Source organism: Eurypyga helias, unplaced genomic scaffold (assembly GCF_000690775.1).
Source record: "Eurypyga helias isolate BGI_N326 unplaced genomic scaffold, ASM69077v1 scaffold20058, whole genome shotgun sequence".
NCBI classification, from domain to species: Eukaryota; Metazoa; Chordata; class Aves; order Eurypygiformes; family Eurypygidae; genus Eurypyga; species Eurypyga helias.
In genome coordinates, this window is record NW_010266497.1 from 901 (window position 1) to 17129 (window position 16229).

At 48.4% G+C, this 16229-nt stretch overlaps 1 protein-coding gene across 1 annotated transcript; it reads left to right on the forward strand.

Moving 5' to 3' along the window:
• The first annotated feature begins 1657 nt into the window (after positions 1 to 1657).
• On the forward strand, positions 1658 to 15783 carry LOC104513682 (D-beta-hydroxybutyrate dehydrogenase, mitochondrial-like). The gene is made up of 5 exons (XM_010157124.1): positions 1658 to 1702; positions 2613 to 2723; positions 9121 to 9262; positions 13515 to 13670; positions 15302 to 15783. The coding sequence occupies exons 1-5, from the start codon at positions 1658 to 1660 to the stop codon at positions 15781 to 15783; spliced, it is 936 nt and encodes a 311-aa protein (XP_010155426.1).
• The last annotated feature ends 446 nt before the right edge of the window (positions 15784 to 16229 follow it).

Genomic DNA, 16229 nt, shown 5'->3' on the forward strand with positions numbered 1-16229 from the left:
ATGACCCTGCCCAGATGCCACAGCAGCACCTCCAGCACAAGCAGTTACCTGCTCTCATAGCAGGTCTCTAGTGCCCTGCAGCACTGTACTGAGTGCCAGGGAGGCACCTGAAGTTCCTCAAAGCGCTGATTTAAGGTCACGGTGAGGCCTGCTGGGGAGGTGATAGCTAGTCCTCTGCCTGTCTCAGCACTGAGTCAAACTCTAAGCTGCAGTCCCACCATATCAAACTCTGGGAATGAGGCCCATTAGGCCTTATCTTGGGACTTTGAAAAGATAAGGATGATCAGTTTTTTCCCTGTTTGTAGGTTTTGGGGATAAGATCTTTTTGACTGGGGGTGTGGTCACTCCCTGCTTTTACCCCTGGGACCTCTGTCTGCCAAGCGTGGTACAAAGACAGGGGCAGATCTGTTCTGTCCTTTGGGTTTTTGCACACTCATTAGTGATGCTGGGGCCTCTGTTATGAACCATGCTACTGTGGTCACCTGTTTTATTACCGGCAATTAGGGTAATAGCAAATGATTAACAAATAATCACAGAAACCGTCTCATACTGCAAGTTGTTCCTCACTTTTCTCCCCATTATAGACAGCTGAGAGGATTTTTAAACCTTTTTGTGTACATTTTGGTGGTTGGTTTGGTGGTTGGTTGGTTTTTTTTTAGCATGAGAAAGCAAACCGGCTGCTGAAAGCTAAAACTAGACGCACACAGGAACTCAGCCCAGCGATTTGCTTTCATTTCCTGCAGCTGAGCTCTCTCCTTATTAGACCAGCTGATGAGGGAGCTAATGATGGCTGAGGACTGGGAATCATCTCTGTTTGTTTGACCTGGGCTCTAGAAGTGATCAGAACTCCTTACAGCTCCTTATCACCTGCTCACTTGCTGCCCTTTTAGGAAGCTACCTGTCCTCAGGATTTGGAGGTAGAGGGTTTAGGGACGTGAGGTAGAGAAGAAAGTAAATCCTTTCTTTTCAAGGGCCAGGTTGTTGAAGCAACATGGGAAGTAAACTTGGCAGGTGCTGTGGTCTGGTTCATACATGAGTTTCATCTCTCTGTGGGTTGGGTCACTCTAAATTCGATTGAGACTGAACACAGTAGGTTTAATTCTCGCTTATCGTATGTCCTTCAGCTGTATCTATCTTCAGAGCTTTAGCAGAGCTAGGCCATAGCTGGGTGCTCTTTGCCTGAGTGTAGGAATCCGTGTTGATGTGGGTGTTTGCACGATAAACGCAGGATAGGCTTTTGATCAGTTCGCATTTCATTCAGATCATGACTCCCCTTTGATAGCAATAGCTTCAGCGTGAGATCTAGGACAGGGTGTAGTTAATTTGCTTACTGCTCTCTGCACGTCTTGAGTTTGTGCAGTAATGCTCTGATCGCTATCACCTTTCAATTACTCCTTATTGCCATTTGCTACACTGCATGTCAGCAAAACAAGGGATCAGAGAGCAGTGGTGATTGCCCCATTTCTGTCTGGAAAAGTGGCTGGACAAGCTGCTGTAATTCGTATGTAATTAGTATAAAATATGAATGTTCATATTCCAGCTGTTGTTAATACAGTAACAGAGAATGAGTTGCAGATATCTCCACAGCGATGGAAGTGATCTCACTTCCTTATTGCCTTCTCTAGAACTTACTGCATTATGTTATCTCCTTGTGGACATGGTTTCCGTCTGGAGCAGCGTGCAGCACTGCAGCCGGGTGCCCGCAAGTTGGGCGAAGTGGTGTGGGTTGCTTGTTTCACAGCTGTGGTCAGGGGAGTAGGGAGGAGCTGGCTTTCAAGCAAAGAAAGAGGGTGAGGGTGCAGTGTTTCGGTACAGGCTTCACTTTGGGATTTGGGATTCTGTTTTCAGACTGATCGCAAGCCTGTTTTGTCATACCAGATGGAGTATCAAGTCTCTCTCAATTTATCTGTCATTCAAAAGATAATAATAATGTAAGAGAGAACTGTAGGATTTGATAAGTTGTTCCTGTTAAGACTGCCGTGTTTCAGAAGGAAACCCTAACCTGTAGTCACATTCCTGCATACTAAAATACAGCGTGGAAAGTACCGCATAGAGTGGGAGTAGGTAGGGAACAGACAGTACAGTCACTCTGCAGTTAAAAGAGCTGCTGTACAGTTCAAGCAGGTGACGTACCTGGGGATTTTTTCAGATTGGGATGTTTTCTGTGTTGCTCTTTCTTATAATGCCTGTGAGCTGGTAGATCACGAACTTTTGAAATGTTTCTGGTCTGCTTTGGCCACTGATACGTGAAAGAAAGAGCTGCTGTTGTAGCTTGGGTATCAAGGCAACACAACTTGCTACAGCCCAGCAATGGAATAAATTTAGGGTTTCGCAGTACTTGGGGGCTGGTTGTGTTTCTACACAGGAATCTCTTCACCTCATCTAAGCTGGCTGACCCAGCAGAAACTCCACTGAAATCACTGGGTTTATACTGTGGTTAGGTTAGTGTGCAGACAGGTACATGCCTTCTGTGGCTTGCCACTGGAATTGTACTTCCTAAGCTCTGGCTGGCCCGGGCTGCAGGCTGCTCCTGTGTGACGGCGCTGGGTGCTGGTGGTGCTCACAGCATTGCAACACCTGATGGTACCGTTTTACTCTCTTTCCCCACACAGGCTGAAGGGAAGGCAGTGCTGATAACAGGCTGTGACAAAGGTTTTGGACATGCCTTGGCGAAACAGCTTCACACAAAGGGATTCACTGTTTTTGCTGGATGTTTGCTGGCGGTGAGTAGTAATATTAATCAAAATTCTTCTGTGAATGGAGAAAAATGCTTCTGAAGTGACAGCCTCTTCATCTGCAGCTTCTATTTACCCTAGCTGAAGGCTTGTGGGAAGTGCAGTGGGCAGGGATTGACATCTTCTATTGCTTCATCTGCCTGTTGCATCTTGTCGTTCCTGTAATTCTGAACTCTTTAGGGCAGGGACTGTCAGCCGCCTGTGTGTACAGCGGTGTGCACAGCAGGGCAGTGTTCACTGCTGGAAGCCTCTCAGCAATACTGCAACACACTCAATAAATCTGATAGTCCAGGATTGCTGTGGCACTGTGACTTTCTGTAAGACTGGCATTTCTGCTGCTGTCTTTCATTCTGTCACTTTCCTTTGGGGACACTCTCCTGAAACTCATCTCCAAGCCACCTCTCCTGCCGTGGTCAGGTTCTGTTTCCAAAGTGCCTTCTCCAGCTTCTGTAGAAGCTGATCAGTTTCTGGACAGCTGAATAAAAAAATTTACTGTATGTTTCTGATATCTCAGGCCGTCACCTGTGTTTGGCAGATGGCATCACTTGTTATAAGAGATCAGTTTAGGGACACTGAATCAGAAGGGGTTGCAGACCCATCATCCCAGTCTGCTCCTGCAGGTAACCATGTTGTGTAATCCTCTTTACAAACTGGGCCAGACCCACTGCCATCTCAGCTGGGGCTTTACCTTTACTGTGCTTTTTTGCTGTTTTGGTAGTCTAAACTCATGAATTTCCAACCTGAATTGTTTAAAATGAGTTCATACTCACTTGTTTCTCTGAAGGTGGCCATCTCAGCACAGGTGCTCAGGGAGTGATGACCACAGATTCTTGAGCAGTATGGAGGGCAAGAACAAACAAAAAAGGTGGCCTGTGTGATCTCAGCGGAGGTTACGTTCTTCCACCACACCAGAAGGGAAAGATATTATCAGCTGACATATTGTGTAACTTGAGAGCAAGAGAGTCCCGTTGGAAAATTGCCAGTCTTTGGAAATTTCCATGTGGAGGCTCTGTAAATCCTTCAGTAATCATGTCATGCACTGCTTTGGGATGCCTGTGTCTGTTGATAGCAAGGCAGGCACTCACTTTGCAGAGCAGCAGATGTGAGGAACAGAAAGGAGAGAGGAGGTAGTGTGGTCCAAACGGGCAGTTGAGAAAGCATCATGCTAGTGCAGAGCAGGGAGGACCAGGCTCCATTTGAAGCCACGTAAAGTTAAGAAATATTCCCAAAACAAGCCCTGCTTGCTTATTTATTGATGGAAAAAAAAACCCCATAGTACTTCTTGATCACAGAATATTACCTGTCCCAGAATGCCTGGACAGCATGCCCTCTGATGTGGCCTGGCAAGTTCTTACTCGGAGCCAAAACTTTTGTTGTTCAGTACTTAGATTAGGTGTGAAAGTGGAAAATACATCAGCAGTCATAGTTGAGTGACTTTAGGAAGATTGACTGAGCACTTGACCCTGAAGGCATAGAGTGGGAGAATGTGATTTTTCTAGTTCTCTGTGTTAATAAATTTCCAGGAGACCTGGACTTGGTGCCCTAGGAATTCACTTGTGGGTGTTGGTTTGGTTTGGTTTGTTTTTTTCCCCTGGATTGTCAGCGTTGTTTTATCTGCTATTAGGTGAATCTGAAGGTCAGGGTCTGGTGACACAGTTATCTGGGTAGCTGTTGCAAAAGTAATACAGCCAAATGTTTTCTGTGGTTCTTGGGCCAGGCAGCATCCTCATGAAACAGCCTTGTGTTGGTTGAGGGAGGTAATAGCCTAAAAATTTAAAGTTTGATGGGCAGGAGCTTACTGAAAAGCTAACGGTAGAATGCACGTGGAATGAAAATGGTTATAAATGTAAAACTGACTGCTCTGAGAAAAGGAAGTATACAGTGACTGCAGAAGAGGATGATGGATCTGCAAGAAGCAGTGAGCATCAGTGGAGGCAGGGAGCTGTTAGGTCGGATCGCTTGTGAAGAACAAGGTATGAGCGTACGAGTGATGACTGCGGGTAGGTGAAGGAGTGCCTGTGTGTTGTGGCTAAGGATGCAGCTACCTGCTGGTCACTGGCAGTGTGCATGTAACGGCTCCTGACACATGCAGGAAAACCTACCCTGTCATGAGAGAAGTGTGAGCTGCTGTAGGGTCAGAGCAGGTACGGGGGCAGTTGTCATCGAGCAGATGCCAGGCTATTAGTTCACACATAGTTACCCCATCATCACTTCCTTGCATGCTTTTATTCAGAGAATTAAAGGCTCCCGGAGGCACTAACCACCACGGAAGGCTCTTGCATTAAATACAAGCTGGTACGCTGTCAGATGCATCAGGAGCTTTTTAGTGATCAGATAGTCAAAAACACAGAGGAGTAACAAGAATACTGCAGGCAGGCTGGGATAGAACTGGAGAGGATCAAGTGCAAAAGGGATTTCATTAGCAAGGTCAGGAAAGTTCACAGAGAAAGTTTCTGTTTAATATATTAGGATTAAAATGAAAAACCACACAGAAACCAATTACAAAATAACCAGAAAAGTAGAAAGCAGAGAAAAAGTTGAACTAATGATTGTTTTATTTTCTTTGATCCTACTGAAAAAGATGAATTGTTTTCAGATGCCTACTGCCAGCAGTTTTGATGATGACTGCCAGCAAGAAAAGGGAAAGAACAGGGAATGTTTACATAAATGGATGTCTTCAACTTCACCAGGCCTTACAAACTGTACTGAAGACCATTTAAAGGATGAGCCATTGTGATTTCTGCCCCATGGGTGCTCTTTTCAGGAGCACCTGGAGGCCAGGGGTTTTTGAGAAGGCTGGAAGAGGACAGATATGGTACTTCCCTTCACAAGAAGGCAGGCCTCAGGAAGTGCCAACCAGGCAGCCAGATGACGTTGCAACACACTGACCCATCAGTTTTACAGATGTCTAGATCACGGTGTGACACGCTGTCGGTGTAAGCGTTTCGGGAACACACAGTTCCCTGGCAGTCTCGTCTCATTCTGGCTAAGCAGCGGCATGGTTAAAGGGGAAGGAGTAAATGTATCCTGAATAGGGGTTTTGACGCAGTCCCTCATGATAGTCTTACGTGCACACTTGCTCTAAGCATGAGACTGCTGTTCAGTCCCAGGGAGATATTCTTGGAAGTATGCCCTGAAATGGCGAGTTCACTTGGAAGGAAAATGTCATGGTGCCAGGCAGGGAGGATTGCAGGCCTTCTGGGGAATAGGGTTCAAAATGATCCTGATAGAGCGGGTGGAGTCTGAAATCAGTTAGGTGGAATTCAATAATGACAACTATGAGGTGTTTCTGCTCAGGAAACGCAGGAAGGGAGCACGTGGATAGGCAGCCGGGGAGGGGAGGGAACTGGCGCAGCTGGAGCAAGCCGGCCAGACCCACGAGTGCTCAGCATTGTGTTTGCGGCTTCCTGATTGCCTCTGACATCTCCCTGTGGGTTCCCAAGTGCTTGCCAGGACCTGATCCTGAATCCCTTGAACTCCCTGGGAAAAAGCCACGGCGCGGTCCGTTACAGGAGGGCTCTCTGCTGACAAGCCCCTCTGACCTGCCTGTCCCTCAGCGCCAGCTGCATTGGGATCCTCCGAACCGGGGCAGGGGCGAGGAGCAAGCGGGAAGGGGAGGCAGCCAAAGGCTGGAGCAAGGTTTGGTTGCTGAGTGGAGGTTTGTGTGGCTGCTGGGCTCCCTGCCCAGGAGCAGCCCCTGCTAGGCCAAGGGGGTGGGCAGCCAGAGCCGGGCAGGGCTGCGAGGGCAGGATAACCCAGGAAACGAGATAGCTGGGGGGAAACTGAAGGCCTCCCTGGAAAGTACTTGGGCAGCAGGCTGGGCTGGAGCAGGGCAGCTTTCAGCTCTCGTAGAACTGGAAAGGGGAAGCTGGGAGATTCTCTAAGAGAACCAAAATCAGACAAAAGGACAGCAAAGTGGGAAGAAGGCTTTGCTGGAGCTGTTGGGCCATTGCTGCCAGGACCATGCTTGACTCGTGCTGCTTCATGTGACTCCTGCTGGAGAGTTCCAAGGCCACGAAGGCTATCTCAGGGACGACAGCCTGGCTGCTCCCACAGGAGCTGCTCCAGATATTTTTCCAGGCAGCAAATCTACCATCTGAAAAACAAGGAGGAAATACGATGTAGGTATCTGATGAGGGAATGTGCTTACAGCCTCTGAAGACCACAGAATGTAATATGACGTTCACTTCTTCCCGTGGAAGTACATGGCTGTTTCGTTTGTGAAGATGTTTTCTGGACATAAGGACTAAGCAAATTGTTTTACAGTTCAATCGTGGCTGAGATGGTGTCTGCAACTATGAAAAGTGGTTCCAATTGATAGCGTGTGTTGAAGTCAGTCTTCCAAAATCAATAGGTTTTGTCAACAATGAATAAATTGTAGCTGGGAAGGTAACTTGGCAGATTCAGTGGCATTGGTGAGAGAGGAAAAATCACTTCCATGTGTATAATACAAACCATTCACACTGGATTTTTCAGTTGTGGGCCTGTGACTTTGTTTCTCAAGAAACAGTGGAGATATTCCTTGTTTAGCTTTTAAGGATTATGGAAGATTAGAAAGCAAGTAGGGAAGGGTGTTTCCAGTGCTCTGAAATGACAACTGGTCCTTGAATATAGATGTAGTTAAGTTTTTGTTTCTATATAGATGCAGTAAATCTCTCTCTTTACAAGCTGAATTAGCTCCATTTTATTCACTGTTAAGTAGCTGAAAGTTGCTTTGTATAACTTGGTGAGATGCAAGAGTATTCCAGAAATACAGTGAGACATCACACAACCCTCACCCATTTCAAAGGGAATAGGATATTTTGCTATGTTGTTAACTACTTGTATGCCACTAGTAGAGATTCTTTTCATGGCTAGACACAGCACTTCATGGTGCTCGGTGTACATCAGAAAAGCTTCAAGTCTTTGCTGGTTTGTGTGATACCTGGAAATAATTCAGTGTGAAATGACAGGCAGCCATGGGGCCAGCAACCCACTGCCAATATATAATTACAATGCCACTGTAATTATGTATTGATTTTTGGGAGCTACCCTGTTTTGCTCAAGCCTGTATGGGTGTTTCAGCTCTTGTCCTTCATTACAGGTCGTTGTTCACTGGGCTGAAGGTGGAGGTGAGATGTTGTACACTGTAGTCGTTAAATAGCCTGAGATACGTGTAGAAAACCTAAGCAGTTACGTGTTTTTTCCATCAGCCTGGCTGCAGAGGCAGCTGAGCAGGTGACTGTGGGAGGGCTGCTCGCCTGGTTTGCCCTCGTGCTGTGGGAGTTGGTATCAAGTGCTAAAGGAAGAGTGGCAGCCAGGCATGGTGACTCACCAATTCATAACTTCTTCCTCCCTAACGAGGCTGAGCCTGTGATTCAGGGAGTAGTTTGTTGAATTACACCTCGAGCCTTCTGTGGAGGAGCGTGGCTGATCTGTGCTTGTTACACTTGTTTTATACTACCTGAGCAAGGCTGTAAGGCTCAGCAATCCTGCCTGGAAGTGACCAGGTGAAACTTGGAATTTAAATTGTGTTTAGGTTTGACTAAACAGAAAACCCCAACACAATAGTAACAGAATCTCTAATGATCGCAGCAGGGAGCAGGGCAGGGGACGAAAGGAAAAGGATAGAAAGGAAAGCAGATCCGTCATGTTCTTATTACCTATAGTGTGAAGAAGTAGTCTTGTTCTTGCTTCCTCAGCTAGAATCTCCTCCTGTCACGGCTCGTGTCTGTAATCTGGTCATTGTGTGGCAGGTCCCCACCGTGCATGTGTTCCTGTGCATCCTCTTCTGCTGTGTAGTCGGAACAAAGTATTTTTATATAGGTTCAGCTGTAAATGTTTCCTGTGGTATCCTCTAGCATCGGACTATTTGCTGTTAGGTGTGCCAAAGGTGTCCCTGCTGTCTTGTTTCCAAAGGGTCTGACAGTACGGTTTCGTTACAAGCCAGGCAGTATTTTGGAATGAGGTGAGTACAGTGCGTAATTAGTCTTTTCAGCCTGGCAGATCTGACCCTGATTTATGCCCCAATGTGTGCTGTGTTACCTGCAGAGCGTGGCGACTGAGGCAGCAGGGAGTCACTCACCGTTATCCCAGGCTGGCACATATTTAACACGTTACAGATGTGAAACCCTTCTTGTGAGGAGCAAACAGCAGAGGCTTTGCAGCTCTCCAGAGCAGTGGGTCACTGAGGCAGACGTGGGGGCTGTGCTGGAGGGAGTAGGAAGATGTCCATGGGTTGCATCCTGGCTCCTTTGGCTCACATGCCTATTTGTGCACCAGGTTTATACCTCTGTCTGCAATTTCAATAGCTTATATTTCCTGTCCATGCGAAGGTGCCTAGCCCCAAGATGCATTATTGCTCCTTGACTTTCTTAGCAGGACCTCTTTCTTTTCTGCTGAGCAGGATGAGAACGGAGATGGAGCCAGGGAGCTGAGGAACATGAAGTCAGATCGCATGCACGTGCTACAGATGGACGTGTGCAGTGATCAGGAGGTGTCTCAGGCTGTGGATTTTGTGAAGAGGACCCTGAAGGAGCCAGGGAAGGGTATGTGGGGATCTTTTTATTTCCAGCACAGCTGGCTCTTTCTGTGCTGCCAGAATCCTTCCTACTGGGCAAGTAGGAACAACAAAAGAGGGTTAACAAGCATGGAGGCCTGTGACTGTGTGGCTGGCAGTCAGGCAGTGCTGTACGCAGGTCAGTGAGGAGAATCGTCTTGCTGTTGATGTGCCAGCCGCATGGAAAGAGCCTGAGACTGGCTGAAGGGTTAGGCTCTTACTCTATATCCAGTAAAAAGCGATGAGTGGCAGCAAGCCCACAAGAGGCTGTGTCTTTCTCCTTGAGTGTCTGTGAAGGGTATGGGATCAGGCTCTGGCCATCCCCTCCTGGTGCTCCTGCTGCAGCCTGGCTCACACGGACTTTTTTGCAGTGACCCTGCTAGCAAAGAGGTGACAGGCTCTGGCTGTTTACTGCTGTTCCCTCTGCTGTGTAACTGAATGCTGAGCTGGAGCACAAAACTCACCAGCCCCCAAACCTGGATTATTCTTCATCCAGGTCAATCCATGCTTTTCGTTTGCCATGCAACCTCCCAGAGGTGATGTGAGGCAGGATCCACGATGGGCTTGGCATAGACCACCTTAATCCACATGCAGCCTTAAGTGCAAATCCAACTCAGGGGCCCTAAGGGCATGTAGAAGAAAATAGGAGTCCCTTCTGCAAGCTTCTTTCCTTCTGGAAAGGTTTGCCATCCAGGCAAACGAAAAAATCCAACTCAGGGGCCCTAAGGGCATGTAGAAGAAAATAGGAGTCCCTTCTGCAAGCTTCTTTCCTTCTGGAAAGTGGTTTGGCAGTGGGATGTGCGCTTACAGTCAGAGCCTGGTGTGACACCACCTAGCCTCCTGCCATGTGGTGAGGTTGTGAGGCTTCTTGCCCTGCCTAGGTTTTCCTGCAGCCTCTGTGCAAGTAGCAAGCTGGACGGCAGCTGTAGACCCGGGCTGAGAGTGCGCTGAAGCTTCATATCTGTGGCTCCAGGACTCAAGGGCCGTGTGGCTGGAGGGTGGTTGCTCCTCTTGAAGCTTAGGTGAGACTGCCATGGGCCTGTCTTTGTTCACTGCAAGTATAAGGCTGGTAAATAACAATAGCTCTAATTTCCATGCAAATTATGTGAGCACACTCTTCCTTCTGAAACAAGTATATGAAATGTAACTGAATTATGTACAAGCTCTGATCCCACACATGTTCTCTCTGCATGACTTTTCTTCCTACGCAATTACCCAACCCTCGTCACACATTTTGCAGCTTCTCAAGCTTTTTCTGAAGAGCCCAGCAACAGCAGTGGTGGCACAGAGCCCTTCCCCACTGAGTGCAGGCTTGTAAGGGAGCAGCTCTGTTGCTTCTGTAAATGCAGCAGTGTTTGCAAAACCGTGTGTGTAGCAGGGACAGAGAAGTCTTGCATCCTTGATCAGCAAGTTGGACTGGTTCCTCCTGCTCTTGAAAGCCTTATCCTGTAGTTTCTTCCTCCAGCACAGTGTGCAAAGCAGCAAAGGCTTCTTTTGAGGCCCGTCAGTGTGACTGAGGTTTGAGGCTTGCCAATAAATAAGCGCTGGAATGTAGAGACTGTGGAGACTGAGGTGCCTTGCACAGAGGTGCTTGTTGCACTCTGAGTGTGGCTGCAGAGGAGCTGGTGCAGAACAGTTCTTGGGCTGTACGTTTATACCCCTTCTCCCTGTGCTGTGTACCTAAGGCTAAACTCGTTTGATAGGAGTGCCCGTGTTTGTTTTCAATCTTATGCAGTTCCCACTGTATTGTTGACACTAAAGAAATAATAGTGATAAGGCTCTGCTCAGTAAACACACCACTGTCCAGCAAACATCCCCGTGACCGGGTGCCCATAGGCACTTTGTTCTGTACGTAACGCGGCCTGATGACTGAAATTCCAAGAATGAACTATTGTAAATAATGCTTTCATGAACGTCCCTGAATCTAACCTCGTAACCCAAGAGATGGGAAATCATTGTAGGGATAATAGTGATAAGGCTCTGCTCAGTAAACACACCACTGTCCAGCAAACATCCCCGTGACCGGGTGCCCATAGGCACTTTGTTCTGTACGTAACGCGGCCTGATGACTGAAATTCCAAGAATGAACTATTGTAAATAATGCTTTCATGAACGTCCCTGAATCTAACCTCGTAACCCAAGAGATGGGAAATCATTGTAGGGAAACTGCAGAGGTCAGTTTGGGACTGACAGTGAAGTCTCGTGTTCTTTGGTAAATCACTGCCAGATCTGCTCTGCACAGCTCCTTGTTACCGGAGAAATGACACCATCATGTCTCCATGATCCTCCTGCTAGCACTTAGACCCCGCTTTGCAGTAGCACAGGGGACCCTGTTTGGGCTGAGGTGCTGTGCTGGCTGCCAGGTGAGTGTGCATGTCAGTTCTCCTGACCCACTGAAGCCGGCAGCTTTAGTAAGTGCAGCAGCAGCAGGCAGGGGATCTTGGGCAGAACGGGAGTAGAACTACCTGACTGCAGTATTTAGAAGATTGAATTAATAAGACCAGAAGTAAGGATAGTGAGGAAAATGTTGCCTTGGCTTTTGTTGCAGGCCATGACTTAGCTGTTATCCCAAACAGCCCCTGGGGCTGTTGTGGCCTGGTGGGGATTGGGAAAGGGTTGTTCTGGAGGAGGATGGAGCTGCAGGCCAGTGAACTAGAGCGATATTCACCACTGTCAGAGGCAGCTGTGCAGGGCAGAAGGGGTGCTGGGATCACCACGTGAGAGCTGGGAGATGCAGGAGTGGTGGCAGCTATAATAGGCAAATCCATCCTGGGACAGACCACGAGGGAATGGGTAATGCACAGTTACCACTGGGTAGGACGTGACCTTCTCTGGTCTGCTACACACAGTGGGCCGGCAGCCTTCAGGGAAAGTGAACTTTGGGAGCAAGGCAGGGTTACTAGGGCCAGTGTGAGCGGAGAGCCAGTCTAGCAAGGCCATGCTGGGGTTTCTGAATACACCAGAAGGATAAATTCCACTGGTGTCTACTGAGCAACGGTAGAATATTGCACTTTGCTTAGAGGGCTGTGTTTGGTACAATGCGTGGTTACTATCTGACCGTGAATAAATATAGGTGGGAAGTTATCCAGAGACTTTCATGTATCAGGGCAGGGAAGCTATGGAGTAGAGGCAGGGCAAACAGCCAAAAAAATTTTGAGGGAGAGATTGAGAAGTTTTATCAACAGTGTGGCATGACATAGATGCTTTTGATAGCAATGTCAGAGCTCCCTGGACCTGGAGACTCCTTCATAGCTCTGTGTGTGTTCTTGGTGGTATGAGGAAGGTCAGGAAATAGGAAGGGACACCTACTCCAGCTGGGTACAATCACAGTGAAAAATAACTGTGGCATATGGTAGGACACGTAATGAGGAGCAACTCTGTTATCTTGTTCCACCTCATTGTTCCTCCTGCAGTTCAGGCTGCATAGTTCTGTGCTTCAGCAAATTCACAAATTTGCATGGGCTCAGTCCTACAAATGTTTGCCACTGGGACTCCTACAGTAATCGCCTCGAAGGGTCAAGTCCTCAGTGATCTGCTGAGTCCTGGACATAGAAGGCTCAGTGCAGAAGGTCTTGGTAAGTGCAGTCACTAATTTTGACAGCACTGCATGCAGAGAATATATTTGGTTTTAAATTCTAGTAGTTTTAAGGGTTGGTTGTAAGTTTGCCATCTTCTGCTGTAGTAACGGGTGAGGGAAACCAAATACCTGGACTAAAATACAGCAGGTGTTAACTGGGCCATGAACTTTCAGGTCAGCACCATGCATTCTTCAAAACGACGGGTCAGAGTTGTGAAGGGGATTTAGAAATCCAAGATACTTGTTTTCCTTCCTTTTTTTTTTTTTTTTATTGTGGGGAAATCCAACCCCCTCCAAATTGCAAAAGCCATGGTAGTCACTGAGTGACGACAAACCTGGGACCAACGGGAGTCATAAGAGAGCATCAGCCAGATCCAGCTGTACAAAGCCTTAAAACAGCACTTGACCTTAGAGGAGATGTTCAGGGAGGCAATGCTTGTTGTGACCCCATCGCTCCCCCGATGTTCCAAATCGGCACCACTACCCGCACTTCTAGTATACAAAGAGTGTGTTTCATCTCCTTGCTGGGTTTCACTCGACAGCTTTCTTCTACAAAAGTGCCCAGTTCTTTGCCAAGGGTTTGGATTACTTTGAACAACAAGGGAAGCTTCTTTTCTGCGACGCTTTTCCTCGTTCTGCTCCTTAACCACGTGTTTGTTGGCAGGTCTGTGGGGCCTGGTGAACAATGCTGGCGTCTCGACCTTCGGAGAGGTGGAATTTGCAAGTTTAGACAACTACAAGAAGGTGGCCGAGATCAACCTGTGGGGCACCGTGAGGGTGACAAAGGCATTCCTGCCCCTCATTCAAAACATGCTGGACAGTGTGGCAAAACTCAAGAGAGAGCTCTTGCAGCACAGCAGAGAGATGTAGCTAAAGACTGTGATGCAGGCTGTGCTTCAAGGAATGCCTGTGCTGTCCGAGGAGGGTGTCTAAGGCATGTGGGCAAACCAGACAGCAGGATTCGACATGCTGCATAAGCATTTGGGAGTACGGGCTGCTCTTGGGGCAGTCCTGGTGCCTACACAGCAAGTGCTATCTTAAACATCCCAGGATACCAGAGGCGTTTGTGCAGTGCTGGCAGACGTGCCACAGCACTCCAGGCCGCCTGTAGAAAAAGTGACTGGACACCAGGCAAGATGCTCCTGGCCTCCAGAGTCAACCGAGGGCTGATGTTTGGGTAACTGAGTGTTCTTCCTTCGTGTTGCTCAATTCACAGATGATTGCAGAGTCGTAGTGGTAGAATAAATGAGAGTCAATAACTGCCGTTTTAGATATGTTACAAGACAGCAGTATTATCAAAAGACTTCTGTTTTATGGTACAAAAAAAAAAGTGTACTTGAGCAGAACTCTGAAGAGCTGCTTTCTTTAGCATATGTGGGAGAGTGCTGGCACAGCTGTGTGTTCTATGAGGACAGAAGGGATTATATTGAGAAGATTGCTCAGATTCCATTTCCAGAAAGCAAGTACCCACTAAACAAGCCCCATGTCACTACAAAAGGTAGTGTACCCATCAGGTCAGCCGGTGGTTCTCGCAGTCCCTCCAAGCTGTGCTTAGGTCTGGAATGAGAGCGCAGAGCCGCCCACTTGTTTCTCAGCTAAAATTTCAAGCTGTGGAAGGGTATCGTGCTCCACACTGTGAAAATCCTCTCTGTAAAAATAGCTGGTGAGATTTCAGGGGCCTGTTTGTAAGTGCATCTGAAACCATAATTGCACATGTCCTGTCTTGGGGAAGGGCAGGGTCACCCGCAGAAGAGTGACTGCTGCTGTCGCTGTCCTTAGGCAGCGTGTGATCTGACACAAGCTGCCAGCGCTCCGCAGTCGGGCTGGCGAGGGCTGCTGGGGGGAGTTAGGACAATTGCTCTTCTCTGCCCCATAGGCAGCAGCACATCAAGTCTCTGCTCCGCTCGTGCCAGGCATGTGGCGCTCCTGGTTGACCAGCTGGGAGAACAGGCTGTGCTGCTCATGCTGCAGGTCCAGGGAAACATCTCCTGGTTCTCTGCCATCCAGCTCGGGTCTAGAGGCGTGTAGCTGTGTTAGGCAGAGTGGCTGCAGGTGAGCTGTTGTGCATCCAGAAAGAACCAGAATGCTGTGCTGTCTGCTTTCTGGCTCATAACACTGCTAGCTGTGAGTGGGGCACACGGATGTGAGCACACAGCTGGTAACCTCAGATGTGTGTACTTCCCTACTTGGAAATCAGGAGCCAAATGTCTTGTATGCTTTGTAAATCCTTTTTAATACAGGGGCAGGCCTGTTCACCATCCATGGGGGAGGTCAGAGCAGGGGCTGGCCTTGCTTGAGTTGGGAGAGAAAGGCTCCTTGGCAGGGGATTTGAATGACTTTTCAAAATGGAGGTTTTACAAGTCATCATCATCCAACAAAGCCCCTTTTTACTGGGATGTTCTGGCTGCTGCTTCTGCAGCCCATCATCTCTCCTTGCTCTTCTCTCTCTAGGCCGTGTGGTGAATATCACAAGCATGTTGGGACGCATGGCGAGTCCATCTCGCTCCTGCTATTGCATTTCCAAGTTTGGGGTGGCAGCCTTCTCTGACTGCCTCCGGCAGGAGATGTACCGATGGGGCGTCCGCATCATCCTTGTTGAGCCCAGTAACTTCGTGGCAGCGACGGGCATCCTGACGGCAGACGGTATTGACAAACAGGCCGAGGCGCTGTGGGGCGGAGCCAGCGACACCGTGCGGGAGGACTACGGGAGGGAGTACTTCACTCGCCACGTGGCCTTGATGAAGTCCTTCGTCAACAGTGGCCTGAAGGACATGTCTCTGGTCTTGAATGACATCACTGATGCCCTCACTTCCACGTGCCCGAACAACCGTTACAGTCCCATGGAGACCTACTGGTGGGTGAGGCTGCAAGTCATGACTCACCTGCCCACGGCCGTTGCCGACTGGCTGTACATCCCCGGAGCCACCGTGTAGATATCCGTCCTTCTGGCATCCTTCCGGCGCTCCTACGTGCGTGCAGGTTAGAGCTGACGGAGGGCTGTTCCGTGCCCGTTGCCGAATGCGTCTCCCCTGTAGATGTGTGTGCTCGCACGTTGGGTTATGGCTTCAAGTCTTTTGTTGTAGGCTGCTAAGAACAGCATGGCTTTTCTGGTTTTGTCCTAGTTCTTGCCCTTTGTAATCTGTGCTGTCCTGACTAAAGTCAGAAGGTGTTTTCCTTCTAACTGTGTAGCAGGCAGAGGAAGGTTAACATGATGGGTCAAATACGTGGCTAGTGTAACTAGGCCAGCAGAGTTCCCCCAGTGATAAATTTGGCTCGTTAATGGGCTCTTGCTTTTCCGTACAAGGACAGGCTGCTAATAGCAGAGTAACGCTGTTGCTAGGAGATGTCTTAAAGGGAGAAACTGAAATGGGAAACAAAA